This window comes from Astatotilapia calliptera, chromosome 4 (assembly GCF_964374335.1).
Source record: "Astatotilapia calliptera chromosome 4, fAstCal68.1, whole genome shotgun sequence".
Taxonomy (NCBI): Eukaryota; Metazoa; Chordata; class Actinopteri; order Cichliformes; family Cichlidae; genus Astatotilapia; species Astatotilapia calliptera.
Window position 1 is genome coordinate 11,102,491 of NC_137425.1, and position 15,694 is coordinate 11,118,184.

Sequence of the window (15,694 nt, forward strand, 5' to 3'; positions counted from 1 at the left end):
GAAATGAAAGTTAACCACAGGGTTTCTCTTCTGTAAATCATTTAGCACTCACTCAATACATCAAAAATTAAAACCTATGTATTTCCTAGGAGATATACAACACCTGTCTGGCATAAACAGAAAGTCTTACCATGAATTTTATTTCCGATGTCTGAGATTTCTATGCTCTGTAACAGAACACCAGTGACATTTCAAGACTTCTCCAAATTTAAATCCATTACTGGCTGTGATATTACATTAACAGGACACGCATGTGCTTAGTATAAGCTATGTGAACTTAATATCTGTTTCCCTTCGACATTTATTTGAATAAATAATCTACAAACCATGCAATACAGTATTATAATTTGCTTTAGACATTTTGTGGGCATTACTGATCTCCTAAAAATGCAGTTTATATACTTTCAGTGAAATATGAACCAAATGACATTTAATACTGTTTTTTTAAAAATAAGAACCATAATTATATTGATTGTAAAAATAGTTTTAATAAAAGAAAGATTTGAGTTGATGCCATTTAAGTATAATGTAATTAATCTGCCATTATTATTGCATATAATTTGTTCTTTAATAAAATAAAGAAATTAAATGTATATACATTTATTATTGTACGTATTATTATTAAAATCCTCTGTAAAATGGTAATTTGATGTGTAGAAAATGACGCATTAGCTTATTTTTGACCATATCTATCAGCAAGGTGTCAGAGAATCCTGACCAAACTTAGTGAGCTGCAAATGCTGAGGAAGCAGATCCGATGTGTATAAAAGCAGGAGCTCTGAGTGTTTGCTCTAACTGAAAGGCTTCTAAGGCAGGTGAGTAGAGTCAACATTTTCCTCTGCCATGTCTCTGCTGTGAGTTAATAGATTATTTGTTTTAGTAATCAGTTACTTAAATTATTTTACACACTGATACATTTTTGTGAACATTTTGTTTTTAAATATATTCTTAAAGTCTTTTACAAAATCTACAAGTCAATAGAAAAAGTGCATGAATCTACCTTTAACCTTATTTTATAGTGCCTTGACATACACAGGATCACAGGATACCAAGGAATTTCTGTTTGCATCAGCTGAGGTAAATTCCATAAAACCAAAACAATGGAGATTAATTGTGGGTTGCATAACAAACATATGATTTATTTTTCAATCGATCATATTTTCAGTCTTGATTAAAGTGCCACCATGAGCACTGACGCGGAGATGGAGCAGTATGGCGCGGCGGCCATTTACCTCCGCAAGCCAGAGAGGGAGAGGATTGAAGCCCAGACTGCTCCATTTGATGCCAAGACGGCCTTCTTTGTGACTGTTCCTGATGAGATGTATGTCAAGGGCAAACTTACCAAGAAGGAGGGTGGTAAAGCCACTGTTGAGACAGAGGGAGGAAAGGTAGATGAATAATCTATGTACTTAATTCATGTGTTTAATATGCACTGTGTAATTGTAAAAGTTGAGGCTGATTTACATTTTCTATTCAGACGGTCACTGTAAAGGAGGATGAAATCCACCCTAGAAACCCTCCAAAGTTTGATAAGATGGAGGACATGGCCATGATGACCCACCTTAATGAGCCATCTGTGCTGTTTAATCTCAAAGAGCGTTATGCATCATGGATGATCTACGTAAGTTTTCACTTTCCTATGTTTGCTGTGTGTAAAATGAACGTATCATGCTGATCTGTAAATGTTTAAATGATATTTATTGTCTATGATACAGACCTACTCTGGGTTGTTCTGCGTTGTCGTCAATCCCTACAAGTGGCTTCCTGTATATGATGCTACATGTGTAGGAGCATACAGAGGAAAGAAGAGGATTGAGGCTCCACCCCACATCTTCTCCATCTCTGACAATGCCTATCAGTTCATGCTTACTGGTAATGTCAATTACTGTTAATATGTTTTAATACAAATTATAGACATTACCTTAAATTTCAGTTTATTGAAGTTGTCATTAATCCTTGCAAATAAATAGTTTCTTAGCACTTTATTAATTAACCTTATAGTTATTAAAGAAATGATGAAAGCAGGATTCATGAACCTTGTATGCTTTTATTTTAGATCGTGAGAACCAGTCTGTCCTGATTACGTGAGTATATTACAAATCTGTGTGTAAAATCTATACAAAACTTTAAGATACTGAAGCTGAAATTTAACAATGTGTCCCATAAACCCCAGCGGAGAATCTGGTGCAGGAAAGACTGTCAACACCAAACGTGTCATCCAGTACTTTGCAACAATTGCAGCTCTTGGTGGTAAGAAGGCTGAGCCAACACCTGGCAAAATGCAGGTAGATTCTTTATTTAGTATCAAGCTACTTGCAACAGAAAAATAAAATAGAAACTTCAGCTCACATAAACACAATATATTCTTGCAGGGCTCTCTTGAGGATCAGATTGTTGCTGCCAACCCTCTGTTGGAGGCCTATGGTAATGCCAAGACTGTGAGGAATGACAACTCCTCTCGTTTTGTAAGTAATTAAGAGTGAGTTAAAGTAAGTCAGATATTTACTATTTGCTTTCAGAAAAGACAATGCTAATAAAGATTTTCCACTCTAGGGTAAATTCATCAGGATTCACTTCGGTACTACTGGCAAGCTGTCTTCAGCTGATATTGAAACATGTAAGTTTGAACCAGTCTACATTGTACTTATCTGTGCTAGAAATGTTTCTTAACTACTCAATTCAATTTATTTTATATTTATATATTTAGTTCAATGCAGTACATCAAAAAAAAAGACTTGGGTACATAATTAGTAAATTATGTAATAAGTAAAGTAACAGAATTGAAATCACTCCCATGACTCTTTTGATAATCTATGAAAATGGTAGGCTTGACATGAAATGTTAGTCTGTCATGCCTTATGTCTACATGACATGTCTACACTCTCCAACTGAATTTGTTGTTCTTAGATCTGCTGGAGAAGTCCCGTGTCACCTTCCAGTTGTCTGCTGAGAGAAGCTACCATATCTTCTATCAGCTGATGACAGGCCACAAGCCTGAGCTCCTGGGTATGACAACTTTAATTATTTATGACACTAACTAACTTTGATTGAATTGAATTCAACTATATATGGACAGTTCATATAACAACAACAATATTTTTAAATGTTGTATACCAGTATATAACGACTATTAATTGTACTATTAAAATATAGTGTATTAATTATAATTAATCAATATTAACTAATTAATTATTTAATTATAGTATTAAAATACAATTTAATTTTTGCACAATATCAGATATTATATGGTAATGTATAAACCCTGTAGTATTAAAGAGAAAACCCCAACCGATGATGAGAATTGCCTATGAGCCGACACTTGGCAATGATGGAATAGAAGAATTGCATTTTAACAAGAAAACCAAAACTCTCCAAACCCAGGCTCAGACAGGGGTACACAACTAGGGGATGTTTTACTCTGACCTGATCCATTCTTAACCATAAGCTAATTTAAAGAAGAATTTTTAAGCAGAATCTTCAAAGTAACAAACATGTCTTTCTCCTGAATATAAAGGCTGAAGGCTTTGCTTCCCATTTCATGTTTGAAAAGATTGCAAACAATATACTAAAAATACCTCACTGATTTTCGGTATTGCATTTTACAGAGGCTCTTCTGATCACAACCAACCCATATGACTACCCAATGGTCAGTCAGGGTGAAATCACAGTGAAGAGCATCAATGATGTGGAGGAGTTCATTGCAACAGATGTAAAATCGCATTTGTCTTTGGATTTGTATACTTAACTATAAATGAAGTGTTTTTAAAAATAACATAAATTGTTGCTTTCATTCTTGTGTCGTACAGACTGCTATTGACATCTTGGGCTTTACTGCTGAAGAGAAGTTAAGCATCTACAAGCTGACTGGTGCTGTGATGCATCATGGCAACATGAAATTCAAGCAGAAGCAGCGTGAAGAGCAGGCTGAACCTGATGGCAATGAGGGTATTGTGAAAAATTTCTATAATGGAGAAATGTTTGAAGTATTTGTATTTATTAGGTATTATAATGATTTGTTTTAATCCAACAGTGGCTGACAAGATTGCGTACCTACTGGGCCTGAACTCGGCTGATATGCTGAAAGCTTTGTGCTACCCAAGAGTCAAGGTTGGCAATGAGATGGTGACCAAAGGTCAGACCGTCCCACAGGTAATTTAAAAAAGGGAGACTTGTATAATCATATTATAATTATAAACATTATAGCTGTATTCATATGGTTTTGTATCATTATAAATTCTTGTTTGCCAGGTCAACAATGCTGTCTCGGCTCTGTGCAAATCTATCTATGAGAAAATGTTCTTGTGGATGGTTATCCGTATCAATGAGATGCTGGACACAAAGCAGCCCAGACAGTTCTTCATTGGAGTGCTGGATATCGCTGGGTTTGAGATCTTTGATGTGAGCACTTGAAACATTTCACCACATTTCTTAAACTTTAAAGACTTTATTGCCATGAAGTTAAACATGTTTGTACTATTACAGTTCAACAGCTTGGAGCAACTCTGTATCAACTTCACCAATGAGAAACTGCAACAGTTTTTCAACCATCACATGTTTGTCCTGGAGCAAGAGGAGTACAAGAAAGAAGGCATTCATTGGGAGTTCATTGACTTTGGTATGGACTTGGCTGCCTGCATTGAGCTTATTGAGAAGGTAAACAGCTACTATGGAAGAAATTTACATATGGGTGCATATGTTACCTCCCTTGAAATTTTAATATGACATGTGACATTTTCTCAGCCAATGGGCATCTTCTCCATCCTTGAAGAGGAGTGCATGTTCCCCAAGGCCTCTGACACAACTTTCAAGAACAAACTGCACGATCAGCATCTTGGCAAGACCAAATGCTTCGAGAAGCCAAAGCCTGCAAAGGGCAAGGCTGAGGCACACTTCTCCCTGGTTCACTATGCTGGTACAGTGGACTATAATATCACTGGCTGGCTGGACAAGAACAAGGACCCACTGAATGACTCAGTTGTTCAGCTCTACCAGAAGTCTTCAAACAAACTAATGTGCTTCCTTTACGCAGCCCATGCTGGAGCTGATGGTAAGAAACAAAAGTGCTCACAAGCTAGCGTGTCCAATACAGATAGTATGTATCTGTGTAATAACTATAATGTGCATACTGCAGGCTAATACGTATACTGTGAAAAATATTCATTAAATTCCAATAATGAAATTTACTGTTTATGAAAACAGAGGCTGCTGGTGGTGGCAAGAAAGGTGGTAAGAAGAAGGGTGGTTCCTTCCAGACTGTGTCTGCTCTTTTCAGAGTATGTATCGATTTATAATGAAAATAAATAAATAAATAAATAAATAAATAAATAAATGCTAATTTTTAAATAGTAATAACCTATTATCTAATGATGCTGATCTACAGGAGAATCTGGCCAAGCTGATGACCAACTTAAGAAGCACTCATCCTCACTTTGTCCGTTGCCTGATTCCCAATGAGACAAAGACCCCAGGTACCCCACAGTAATATTAACTGTAAAAATGACAGTAAGAATATAGAAAAGATTTGAAACATTATGCATTTCTGACTCTCAGGTCTTATGGAGAACGCCCTGGTCATCCACCAGCTGAGGTGTAACGGTGTACTAGAGGGCATCAGAATCTGCAGAAAGGGTTTCCCCAGCAGAATCCTCTATGGTGACTTCAAGCAGAGGTGACAGCACATTACAATATTGGAAAGGAAAAATGGTTTCATTGTTGTTGTAAAGGACAAACTTGAATATGATGGAAGAAAAATCTAAGTAACAACCTGATTCTCTCTTGAAGATACAAAGTGTTGAATGCCAGTGTCATCCCTGAGGGACAGTTCATTGACAACAAGAAAGCTTCAGAGAAGCTGCTTGGCTCCATTGATGTGGATCACACACAGTACATGTTTGGGCACACAAAGGTACACTTTGTTATATTAATAGACATTTAAAAAAAAAACTCTCAATATCCACGTATACATATGTTTTCAATGATTAAATAGGTGTTCTTCAAAGCTGGTCTGCTGGGCACTCTTGAGGAGATGAGAGATGAGAAACTGGCTGAGCTGGTGACCATGACTCAGGCTCTCTGCAGAGGATACGTCATGAGGAAAGAGTTTGTGAAGATGATGGAGAGGAGGTAACATTGTCATACTAAACTCTATTGTATTCTCTTTTGTATTTCCTTCCTCATATTAAGATCCTACGACACTAAAAGTAACACTCTCATGTTTGGTTTTTAGAGAATCTATCTTCTCCATCCAGTACAACATCCGTTCTTTCATGAATGTCAAGAACTGGCCATGGCTGAAACTGTACTTCAAGATCAAGCCTCTTCTGAAGAGTGCTGAGACTGAGAAGGAGTTGCAGAACATGAAGGAGAACTATGAGAAGATGAAGACAGACCTGGCTACTGCTCTGGCTAAGAAGAAGGAACTGGAAGAGAAGATGGTCGGCCTGCTGCAGGAGAAGAATGACCTGCAACTTCAAGTGGCTGCAGTAAGTAGTAGAGAAAAGTATATATTACACCTGTAGTTCATGTATATAAGGTAGATATAAAAGGACCACCTGTTTGTCTCATCCTCTGATTATTTATTTGCTAAAAGTGTAGTTAAAATTACAATCAAGAAAACACTAGGACAATGTGACTCACAAATAATCTAACTGTGTTCAACATGTATTATAGGAAGTTGACAATCTCTCTGATGCTGAAGAAAGGTGTGAGGGGCTCATTAAGAGCAAGATCCAGCTCGAGGCCAAACTCAAAGAGACAAGTGAGAGACTGGAGGATGAAGAGGAAATCAATGCTGAGCTGACTGCTAAGAAGAGGAAGCTGGAGGATGAATGCTCTGAGCTGAAGAAGGACATTGATGACTTGGAGCTCACCTTGGCCAAAGTGGAGAAGGAGAAACATGCCACAGAAAACAAGGTTCAATTTATCTATATCTGAGGTTTTTTTTTTTTTTTTTAAAAAAGACACCTCTAAATGAAAATATATTAATTCTTTCCTGAGATATAGTTGTTAAGTTATATTTAAATACATCCTTTGTACAATTCTTAGGTGAAAAACCTGACAGAGGAGATGGCATCTCAGGATGAGGCCATTGCCAAGTTAACAAAGGAGAAGAAAGCCTTACAAGAAGCCCATCAGCAAACACTGGATGATCTCCAGGCAGAGGAGGACAAAGTCAACACTCTGACCAAGGCCAAGACAAAGCTGGAACAGCAAGTTGATGATGTAAGAAAATTATAATCATATTGCTTTTTAATGGAAAGAGTATTGAATCATTGTCTTTCCAACCACTTGAATCAACTGACATGACTTTATAGCTTGAGGGTTCACTGGAGCAAGAGAAGAAGCTCCGCATGGACCTTGAGAGAGCCAAGAGGAAGCTGGAGGGAGATCTGAAACTGGCCCAGGAATCCATAATGGATCTGGAGAATGACAAGCAGCAGTCTGATGAGAAAATCAAGAAGTAGGGCTTTTTTTGTAAATAATTTTATTTTCACACACTGCATTGCAATAATCATATGGACTATGATCGTACAACCTTTCTTCTTCCACACCAAGGAAGGACTTTGAAATCAGCCAACTTCTCAGCAAAATTGAAGATGAACAATCCCTTGGTGCTCAACTTCAGAAGAAGATCAAAGAACTTCAAGTAACACTAACGACCAGTGTTCATAAAGAATATTGTTCATTATAATTAAAAAAACTACTTTAGTTCAGGTTCTAATCAATAAATCCAAATAATTTCAAACTAGGCTCGTATTGAGGAGCTGGAAGAGGAGATTGAGGCTGAGAGGGCAGCTCGGGCTAAGGTAGAGAAGCAGAGAGCCGACCTCTCCAGGGAGCTTGAAGAGATCAGCGAGAGGCTCGAGGAAGCTGGTGGAGCAACAGCTGCTCAGATTGAGATGAACAAGAAGCGAGAGGCTGAGTTCCAGAAACTGCGTCGTGATCTTGAGGAATCAACTCTGCAGCATGAAGCTACTGCAGCAGCTCTCCGTAAGAAGCAGGCTGACACTGTCGCAGAGCTCGGAGAGCAGATCGACAACCTCCAGCGTGTCAAACAGAAGCTGGAGAAAGAGAAGAGCGAGTACAAGATGGAGATTGATGACCTCTCCAGCAACATGGAGGCTGTTGCTAAAGCAAAGGTGCGGACAGTATTTATAGAGAACAGATTTTTTCTTTTTTACTTTTCAGGACCGCCAAAGCAGCTCATTAACTGTTAACATGGATATGGCATTACTTGGTGACAGGGCAACTTGGAGAAAATGTGCAGGAGTCTTGAGGATCAACTAAGTGAACTCAAAGCCAAAAATGATGAGAATGTTCGTCAGCTGAATGACATTAATGCCCAGAAGGCGAGACTTCAAACAGAGAATGGTAAGTGATGTATAACAAAAACACAGTCTGTCTCTGGAAATTTGTCATTTACAGGTACCTAAAACTACAACCAATCAGTGGGTAAAATGGAACAAACTGGGCTTAATACATGTGTGTTAACTACAGGTGAGTTCAGTCGCCAGCTTGAGGAGAAAGAAGCTCTTGTTTCTCAGCTCACAAGGGGCAAGCAGGCCTTCACTCAGCAGATTGAGGAACTGAAGAGACACGTTGAGGAGGAAGTGAAGGTCTGAAATATTTTCTCTCTTCTGTTAAATTTCAGCACTTCAAACAGAGACAAGTTTTAATCAGTTACAGAGACAGTAACTCTGAGACAGATAATCCTCTAATATCTTTCTAAGGTTTTACCTCTTAAATCTGTTATCCTCTCAGCATTAGACTTTAAAATTGATTTCAACAATAAAATATCGAAATCTGAAATCAACTGTCACTTCAACAGGCCAAGAATGCCCTGGCTCATGCAGTTCAGTCAGCACGTCATGACTGTGATCTGCTCAGAGAGCAGTTTGAGGAGGAGCAGGAGGCCAAGGCTGAGCTGCAGCGAGGAATGTCCAAGGCCAACAGTGAGGTGGCTCAGTGGCGATCCAAATATGAGACTGATGCTATCCAGCGCACCGAGGAGCTGGAGGAGTCCAAGTAAGTCACCATACTTTCATTGTTTAAATTGGTTTTCAGACTTAAAACCAACCAATTCAGACTTAATCAAAACAAAATTATTTTAACAACAGGAAAAAGCTTGCCCAGCGCCTGCAGGAGGCTGAGGAATCCATTGAGGCTGTGAACTCCAAGTGTGCCTCACTGGAGAAGACCAAGCAGAGGCTGCAGGGTGAGGTGGAGGACCTCATGATTGATGTGGAGAGAGCTAATGCTCTGGCTGCCAACCTTGACAAGAAGCAGAGGAACTTTGATAAGGTAAAGTTTTAAACATAACCTCTGTCATCAAAGGAGAATTACACCCATTACAACAACTAATTATTTAATTAATACATTTTTAATTAATCTAGGTCCTGGCAGAATGGAAGCAGAAGTATGAGGAGAGCCAGGCAGAGCTGGAAGGAGCCCAAAAGGAGGCTCGTTCTCTCAGCACTGAGTTGTTCAAGATGAAGAACTCATATGAAGAGGCTCTGGATCATCTTGAGACCATGAAGAGAGAGAACAAGAACCTGCAGCGTATGCTTATCTTGCTATAGATCATATGGATATGATTCTAATGTTTATATTCATATACAGCTTTTGTTGTGGCCAAAACATTTGCATATATCAGCTCCAAGTACTAAAACTCTTGGCTGTGTTTGCTCTGTAGAGGAGATCTCAGATCTGACTGAGCAGATTGGTGAAACAGGAAAGACCATCCATGAGCTGGAAAAGGCCAAGAAGACTGTTGAGACTGAGAAGTCTGAAATTCAGACAGCTCTGGAGGAAGCTGAGGTAATGATTTATATATTACAAAACAAAATATGTATTTTCCTTAAAAAATAATTAGTCCTAGTCTGTTCAATTCATATTATTAAGAGATTCATTAGTAACAGTTGTTACATTTATTTAAAGGGAACTCTGGAGCACGAGGAGGCCAAGATCCTTCGTATTCAGCTTGAGCTAAACCAGGTGAAAGGTGAGATTGACAGGAAGCTGGCAGAGAAGGACGAGGAGATGGAGCAGATCAAGAGGAACAGCCAGAGGGTGATTGACTCCATGCAGAGCACTCTTGATGCTGAGGTCAGGAGCAGGAATGATGCCCTGAGAGTCAAGAAGAAGATGGAGGGAGACCTGAATGAGATGGAGATTCAGCTGAGCCATGCCAACAGACAGGCTGCTGAGGCACAGAAACAACTGAGGAATGTCCAAGGACAGCTCAAGGTGAGTTGGTAGATTGTGTGTGTGTTTGTGTTTTTTAATTAACCTCCAAGCAAACAATGATAATATCTTTTGTTTGTTTGTCATCAGGATGCCCAACTGCACCTGGATGACGCAATCAGAGGACAGGAAGACATGAAGGAGCAGGTCGCCATGGTGGAGCGCAGAAATGGTCTCATGGTGGCTGAGATTGAGGAGCTGAGAGCCGCTCTGGAGCAGACAGAGAGAGGACGCAAAGTAGCTGAGCAGGAGTTGGTTGATGCTAGCGAGCGTGTTGGACTGCTTCACTCTCAGGTTGGTATTCATTACATTACAAGAACTTTGAGATATAAGAGAGTGAGAATCACATCATTAAAACTGTTCTCTTTCATTCAGAACACCAGTCTTTTGAACACCAAGAAGAAGCTGGAGGCTGACTTTGTCCAGGTTCAGGGTGAGGTGGATGATGCAGTTCAGGAAGCAAGAAATGCTGAGGAGAAGGCCAAAAAGGCTATCACTGATGTAAGTTAGTACTTTACAAGCCTTCTTTTCTTTTCAAAAATTTTGTTCATGCTTGATCAATAATGCCAACACCACCCATACTTTCAGGCTGCCATGATGGCTGAGGAGCTGAAGAAGGAGCAGGACACCAGTGCTCACCTGGAGAGGATGAAGAAGAACCTGGAGGTCACAGTCAAGGACCTGCAGCACCGTCTGGATGAGGCAGAGAGCCTCGCCATGAAGGGTGGCAAGAAGCAGCTCCAGAAACTGGAGTCCAGGGTATGTACTGCATATATATATGCATATATAGTTATTATTCAAGTATTAAATAAACACTTTGATGCCATCACATGATCTCCACCCATTTTCTTTCTACTCTTAATATTTATTAAAAGCTGATTACTTATCATGGCATTAAAGGTCCGTGAACTAGAAACTGAAGTTGAAGCTGAGCAGAGACGTGGAGCTGATGCTGTTAAAGGAGTCCGCAAATATGAGAGGAGAGTGAAAGAGCTCACCTACCAGGTGATTACACATTTACCTAAATATCTATTACATTTAAGTTCCTAAATCCTTTCTTCTTCAGCCGTCAGTAACAGTTTGTTGTTTATGCAGACTGAGGAGGACAAGAAGAATTTGGTCAGACTTCAGGATCTGGTGGACAAGCTGCAGCTCAAAGTCAAGGCTTACAAGAGACAGGCTGAGGAGGCTGTGAGTGAAATGTTTTGTGATTTTTACATATGGAATTCACAGCTTCATAACTGAGATATCTCTCATATATGATCAGATATGTTTTTAAATAAAACATATTGTTGCACTGAACAGGAGGAACAGGCCAACACCCACATGTCCAGACTGAGAAAGGTCCAACATGAGATGGAGGAAGCTCAGGAACGTGCTGACATTGCTGAATCTCAGGTCAACAAACTGAGAGCCAAGAGCCGTGATGCTGGAAAGGTAATTCATGTAATTTGTTTTACGAAAAAATGTACCGTTGTTTAATGGAGTTGTTTGATATAAGAGCTTTATGTTAATAATTTTCTGTGAATTGAAGAGAGTGTAGATACTATATTTACAATGTAGAATGAATTGTTTCAATGTTGATAATATGTGTTGAATAATTTTACCTTTCATTATTTTTTTCAGGGTGAAAGTGCTGAATAAGACACATTCTTTTGGAACTTTTTGGCAGTGTTCATAAAATATGAACTAACTGTTAAATTGTCCACGTATGATGTATTAATTCAATAAACACTTTCATTATGATTTCATGAAATGTAAAGAGTTTAATTTATTCTTTATTCTAAAAAAAGTCACATTCACATATCCAATTTTTAACACGATAGTTTCTTCAGAATAATCGTGATTCATACTTACAGGACATCGTCCTGTGAAATGAGGACAGCACTTTTCCCTTTGTGTTCTCCCTTCTTGTGTTCAGCATTAGTGATGGCAGAGTTAAGTTAACCTTTAAAAGAAAACCATTCTTCCAGAAATATATTTGTAAGGTCAGACAATGTTGTTGGATGAGAAGGCCTGGTTCACAGTCTAACTCACTCCAAAGGTGTTTAATCAGGTTTTGGTCAGGACTCTGGCAGGCCAGTCAAGTTCTTGCACACCAAATTCCCCCATCCAATTTGTGCACTGGCACTCCATCATGTTAGACCAGGAAGGGGCTGTCCCTAAACTGTTCCCACAAAGCTAGGAGCATGAAACTGTCCAAAATGTCTTGGTGTGTTGAAACATTTCACCGGAACTAAGGGGCCAAGGCCATTTCGTGAAAAATAACTTCACATCGGCGCGATTCATCTCTTATCCAGAAAACATGAATACTGCCACAGTGTCAGTGTGCTTTTCTGCATCTTATGTATTGCATTGTGCCTGGTTATGTAAGGCTTTAGTGCAACTGCGTAACCATGGAAACCCATTCCATGAAGCTCTATAAACACTGTTCATGAGCTAATCTGAAGACCACATGAAGTTTAGAGTGTTGTAGTGACTGACTCCAGAAAGTTGGTGACCTCTGTGCACTATGTGAGACCCTGCTTTATCAATTTATGTGGCTTACCAATACACGGCTGGTTGCTGTGGTTCCTATTCAGTTCCACTTCATTATAACACCACTAACAGTTGAATGTAGAATATTTAGTAACAAGGAATTTTCACTACTGGACTTGTTGCACAGGTGGTATTCTATAATGCTGCCATGTCGGAATTCACTGAGCTCCTGAGAGAGACCCGTTCTGCAATAAATGATTGGAGAAGAAGACTGCATGCCTAGGTGCTTGATTTTAAGCATGTTTTGCCATGGAAGTTTTTGAAACAATTGAATTCAGTGATTTGGGTGGGTAATTAAAAAATTCTCTGTAGAACAATATGCCATTTTGCATCTTTAGCAGGTTAAACATTTTAGGCTAAATATTACCACAAATTCACAGTCAAAAACTGATAATGCCTGAGATTGACTTTTTACATCCAATCTATTTACAGTTATAAAAATATTCCTTCAGACAGAGCTGTATATATGTGTTTATATTAAAATGTCCAAATTAATCTTATTACCAAACTTTAATAGGTATATTCAACAACTGCCATAATAACATCACATATTTTTTCAGGATAGTATTTGTAGCTGCACTGCTCTATATATACAACTCTGGTATACATTTACTTTTGAGAAAGGCAAAGCAGTAAAAAAGACGGACCAAAATCCAGTTCGCTTGTAAAAATACAAATTGAGTTTAAGGCAGTGCAAGTCACCATAAAACAGTGTCACTGATATAATACTGTAATGCTCACTCACATATAAGGCCACAATTGGTGGTGCCTTTCTACTTTCTATTTCGGATCATGCAGTACAGCTTACCTCAACTGAAAATGTGGACAGACCTCTAACAAAATCTGATATCTCCCCCACAGCACATCTATCTATACACGTGTGTGTGTGTGTGTGTGTGTGTGTGTGTGTGTGTGTGTGTGTGTGTGTGTGTGTGTGTGTGTCTCTGTGTGTGTGTGTGTGTGTCTCTGTGTGTGTGTGTGTGTGTGTGTGTGTGTGTGTGTGTACATGTTTAGACATTTTTGTGAGGACAGAAAATTGGCATACTACTATACTTGTGGGGACCATCAATCCCCAAAGTAAAATGAAGAGTAGAAGAGGATTTGAAATTTTGAGCTGGACATTTCCTCTGCTCTTTAATGTCACCCTATGGTCATCCCTCTCCTTGAAATATCTGTTCACAACAGCCCTTTCCATTTTTATTTGTCAGAGTCTGATACAATCACCACTCTCTCCCCAGGAACACTCTCTACCACTTTACCCAACTTACTCCAGAATTCTTTTTCTTTTCTAACTGACATCCAACTTGTGGGGCATATGTACTGACAACATTCAGAATCATCCTTTTGATTTCCAGGTTCAAACTCATGTTCCTGCCTGATACTTTATTCATCTCTACAACAGGATAGCAAGGTGTGACAAAAGAAAATAATAATGAAGTGATGTGGATAAAAAGAATAGCAAGAAGTACCAGGTCCAGTGTTCCATGACTAGGATAAAAACTGCATTGTTCCTCCTTAATTAAAGGTTCAACTAAAAGACACACTCTGCAGCATGCTGGCATAGACCCTACCAGAGAGGCTGAGGATGATGCCCACCATTTGACACTCTGTGCTTTTTGCAAATGACTTCATCCTGAGCACTTGAGACATGTGTGAAAGGTTCTGGAGAAGCCACGGATAATGTTGTCAGACCTCTCGTTTGGGCAGAGTACTTGATTTGTCATTCATCATAGTAAAGGGATCTTATCCTTGTCTCATTAGAGTTTAAGGCTTTGTGAATGGTGAAGGGATCACAGAGACTTCATGTGTAGAACTGTCAATTAAATTGGGGGATTTTGTGCATGTTAGTGGCATCCATAGATGTCTAAGTGATCAGACAGTACTCATCACTAGCTCTCTCTAATGAGAGAGAGTTAGTAGCTCCATTGTAATTAAGAAATTTCAGTGCACTCGTCCAGATAGAAGTCCAAGCAAAAGAAACTCATCTATGACTCGATATGGACTACGATAGTATTTTCACAAAAGTATTAAGATATTAGTAAGTAAGAAGTAAGACACTTAATACTGTACACCTAGCAAACCACTGCGACATTAGACTGCACTGTATGTAATGTGTTCTTCTGTATTACTAGGGCTAAATAAAAAGCAGATCAAAAAGTGTTTCCATTTTTGGTTGTAATGCTGTGTGTCTGCTCTGCAGTTTTGTTGCAATTCTACTGGCCCTTGGAATTACAGTGAAAACACACAACATACTGCATTTGATATTTGACCATGGACTTACCTTACCAATAGGTATAGGTACTTCTGGGTACTTCTGTGTTGTTGAAAAATAAATATATCTGTCTTTTGTGCCAACCACAAACCACTCCTCCTGTCCTTTGCTGGATTTATTTTTGACCATGATAGTATCTCATGTTCTGCTAGAAAGATAGCAAACATTAAGTCAAGTTGGAGCAAGCTTTGGAAATAAAAGCTAATCCTTGCTATGATCCCAGATTTTCCCTTCCTGTAAGAATATATCATTTAATTAGTTTATCAAAATTGTAAGCTAAAAGCTGTACGTTCACTTCTATCCACACAGAAATTTAATGTATTTATAACAAATTATTTTATAGTAATACATTTTTTAATATTATGTTCCCAGTAGCTATATATAACACCCTTCTGGCAATAACAGAAAGTCTGATGATTTTTATGTCCTGTAATTATACACCAGTGGCACTAGAAGTTTAAAACTGGCTATCAAAATATCAAAGATAGTTGGACACACAGATAAGCTTACTATAAACTGTATCAAATTAATATCCATTTATCTTCAAAAGTTATTAGAATGAATAATCCCAAAACCATGCAGAGCACTATTTTAATTTACCACTAACTATATTGTTAACATTTCTTACATTTTCCATATTTA

The 15,694-nt window shown here is 38.6% G+C and overlaps 1 protein-coding gene across 1 annotated transcript; it reads left to right on the forward strand.

The window, feature by feature from the left end:
* Positions 1–797: 797 nt before the first annotated feature.
* Positions 798–11,988, forward strand: LOC113020565 (myosin heavy chain, fast skeletal muscle). Its single transcript, XM_026164632.2, has 41 exons — positions 798–815; positions 1,020–1,077; positions 1,166–1,388; positions 1,478–1,621; positions 1,716–1,872; positions 2,057–2,084; positions 2,174–2,285; positions 2,373–2,465; positions 2,554–2,617; positions 2,908–3,006; positions 3,606–3,709; positions 3,807–3,945; positions 4,031–4,149; positions 4,249–4,398; positions 4,483–4,653; positions 4,741–5,047; positions 5,200–5,273; positions 5,381–5,468; positions 5,551–5,668; positions 5,782–5,905; positions 5,987–6,123; positions 6,227–6,482; positions 6,670–6,912; positions 7,045–7,221; positions 7,314–7,459; positions 7,555–7,645; positions 7,749–8,138; positions 8,244–8,370; positions 8,497–8,615; positions 8,828–9,024; positions 9,117–9,300; positions 9,393–9,558; positions 9,692–9,816; positions 9,937–10,245; positions 10,333–10,536; positions 10,618–10,743; positions 10,831–11,001; positions 11,143–11,247; positions 11,338–11,433; positions 11,548–11,679; positions 11,869–11,988. The coding sequence occupies exons 3-41, from the start codon at positions 1,185–1,187 to the stop codon at positions 11,884–11,886; spliced, it is 5,814 nt and encodes a 1,937-aa protein (XP_026020417.2). The 5' UTR covers positions 798–815; positions 1,020–1,077; positions 1,166–1,184; the 3' UTR covers positions 11,887–11,988.
* The last annotated feature ends 3,706 nt before the right edge of the window (positions 11,989–15,694 follow it).

Excerpts from the sequence above, each read along its gene's own strand:
- LOC113020565 (XM_026164632.2), top strand. The coding sequence starts at position 1,185 with ATGAGCACTGACGCGGAGATGGAGCAGTATGGCGCGGCGGCCATTTAC. Across the intron at positions 1,622-1,715 it reads ATGCATCATGGATGATCTAC|ACCTACTCTGGGTTGTTCTG; the intron begins GTAAGTTTTCAC and ends TCTATGATACAG. Across the intron at positions 4,150-4,248 it reads AAGGTCAGACCGTCCCACAG|GTCAACAATGCTGTCTCGGC; the intron begins GTAATTTAAAAA and ends CTTGTTTGCCAG.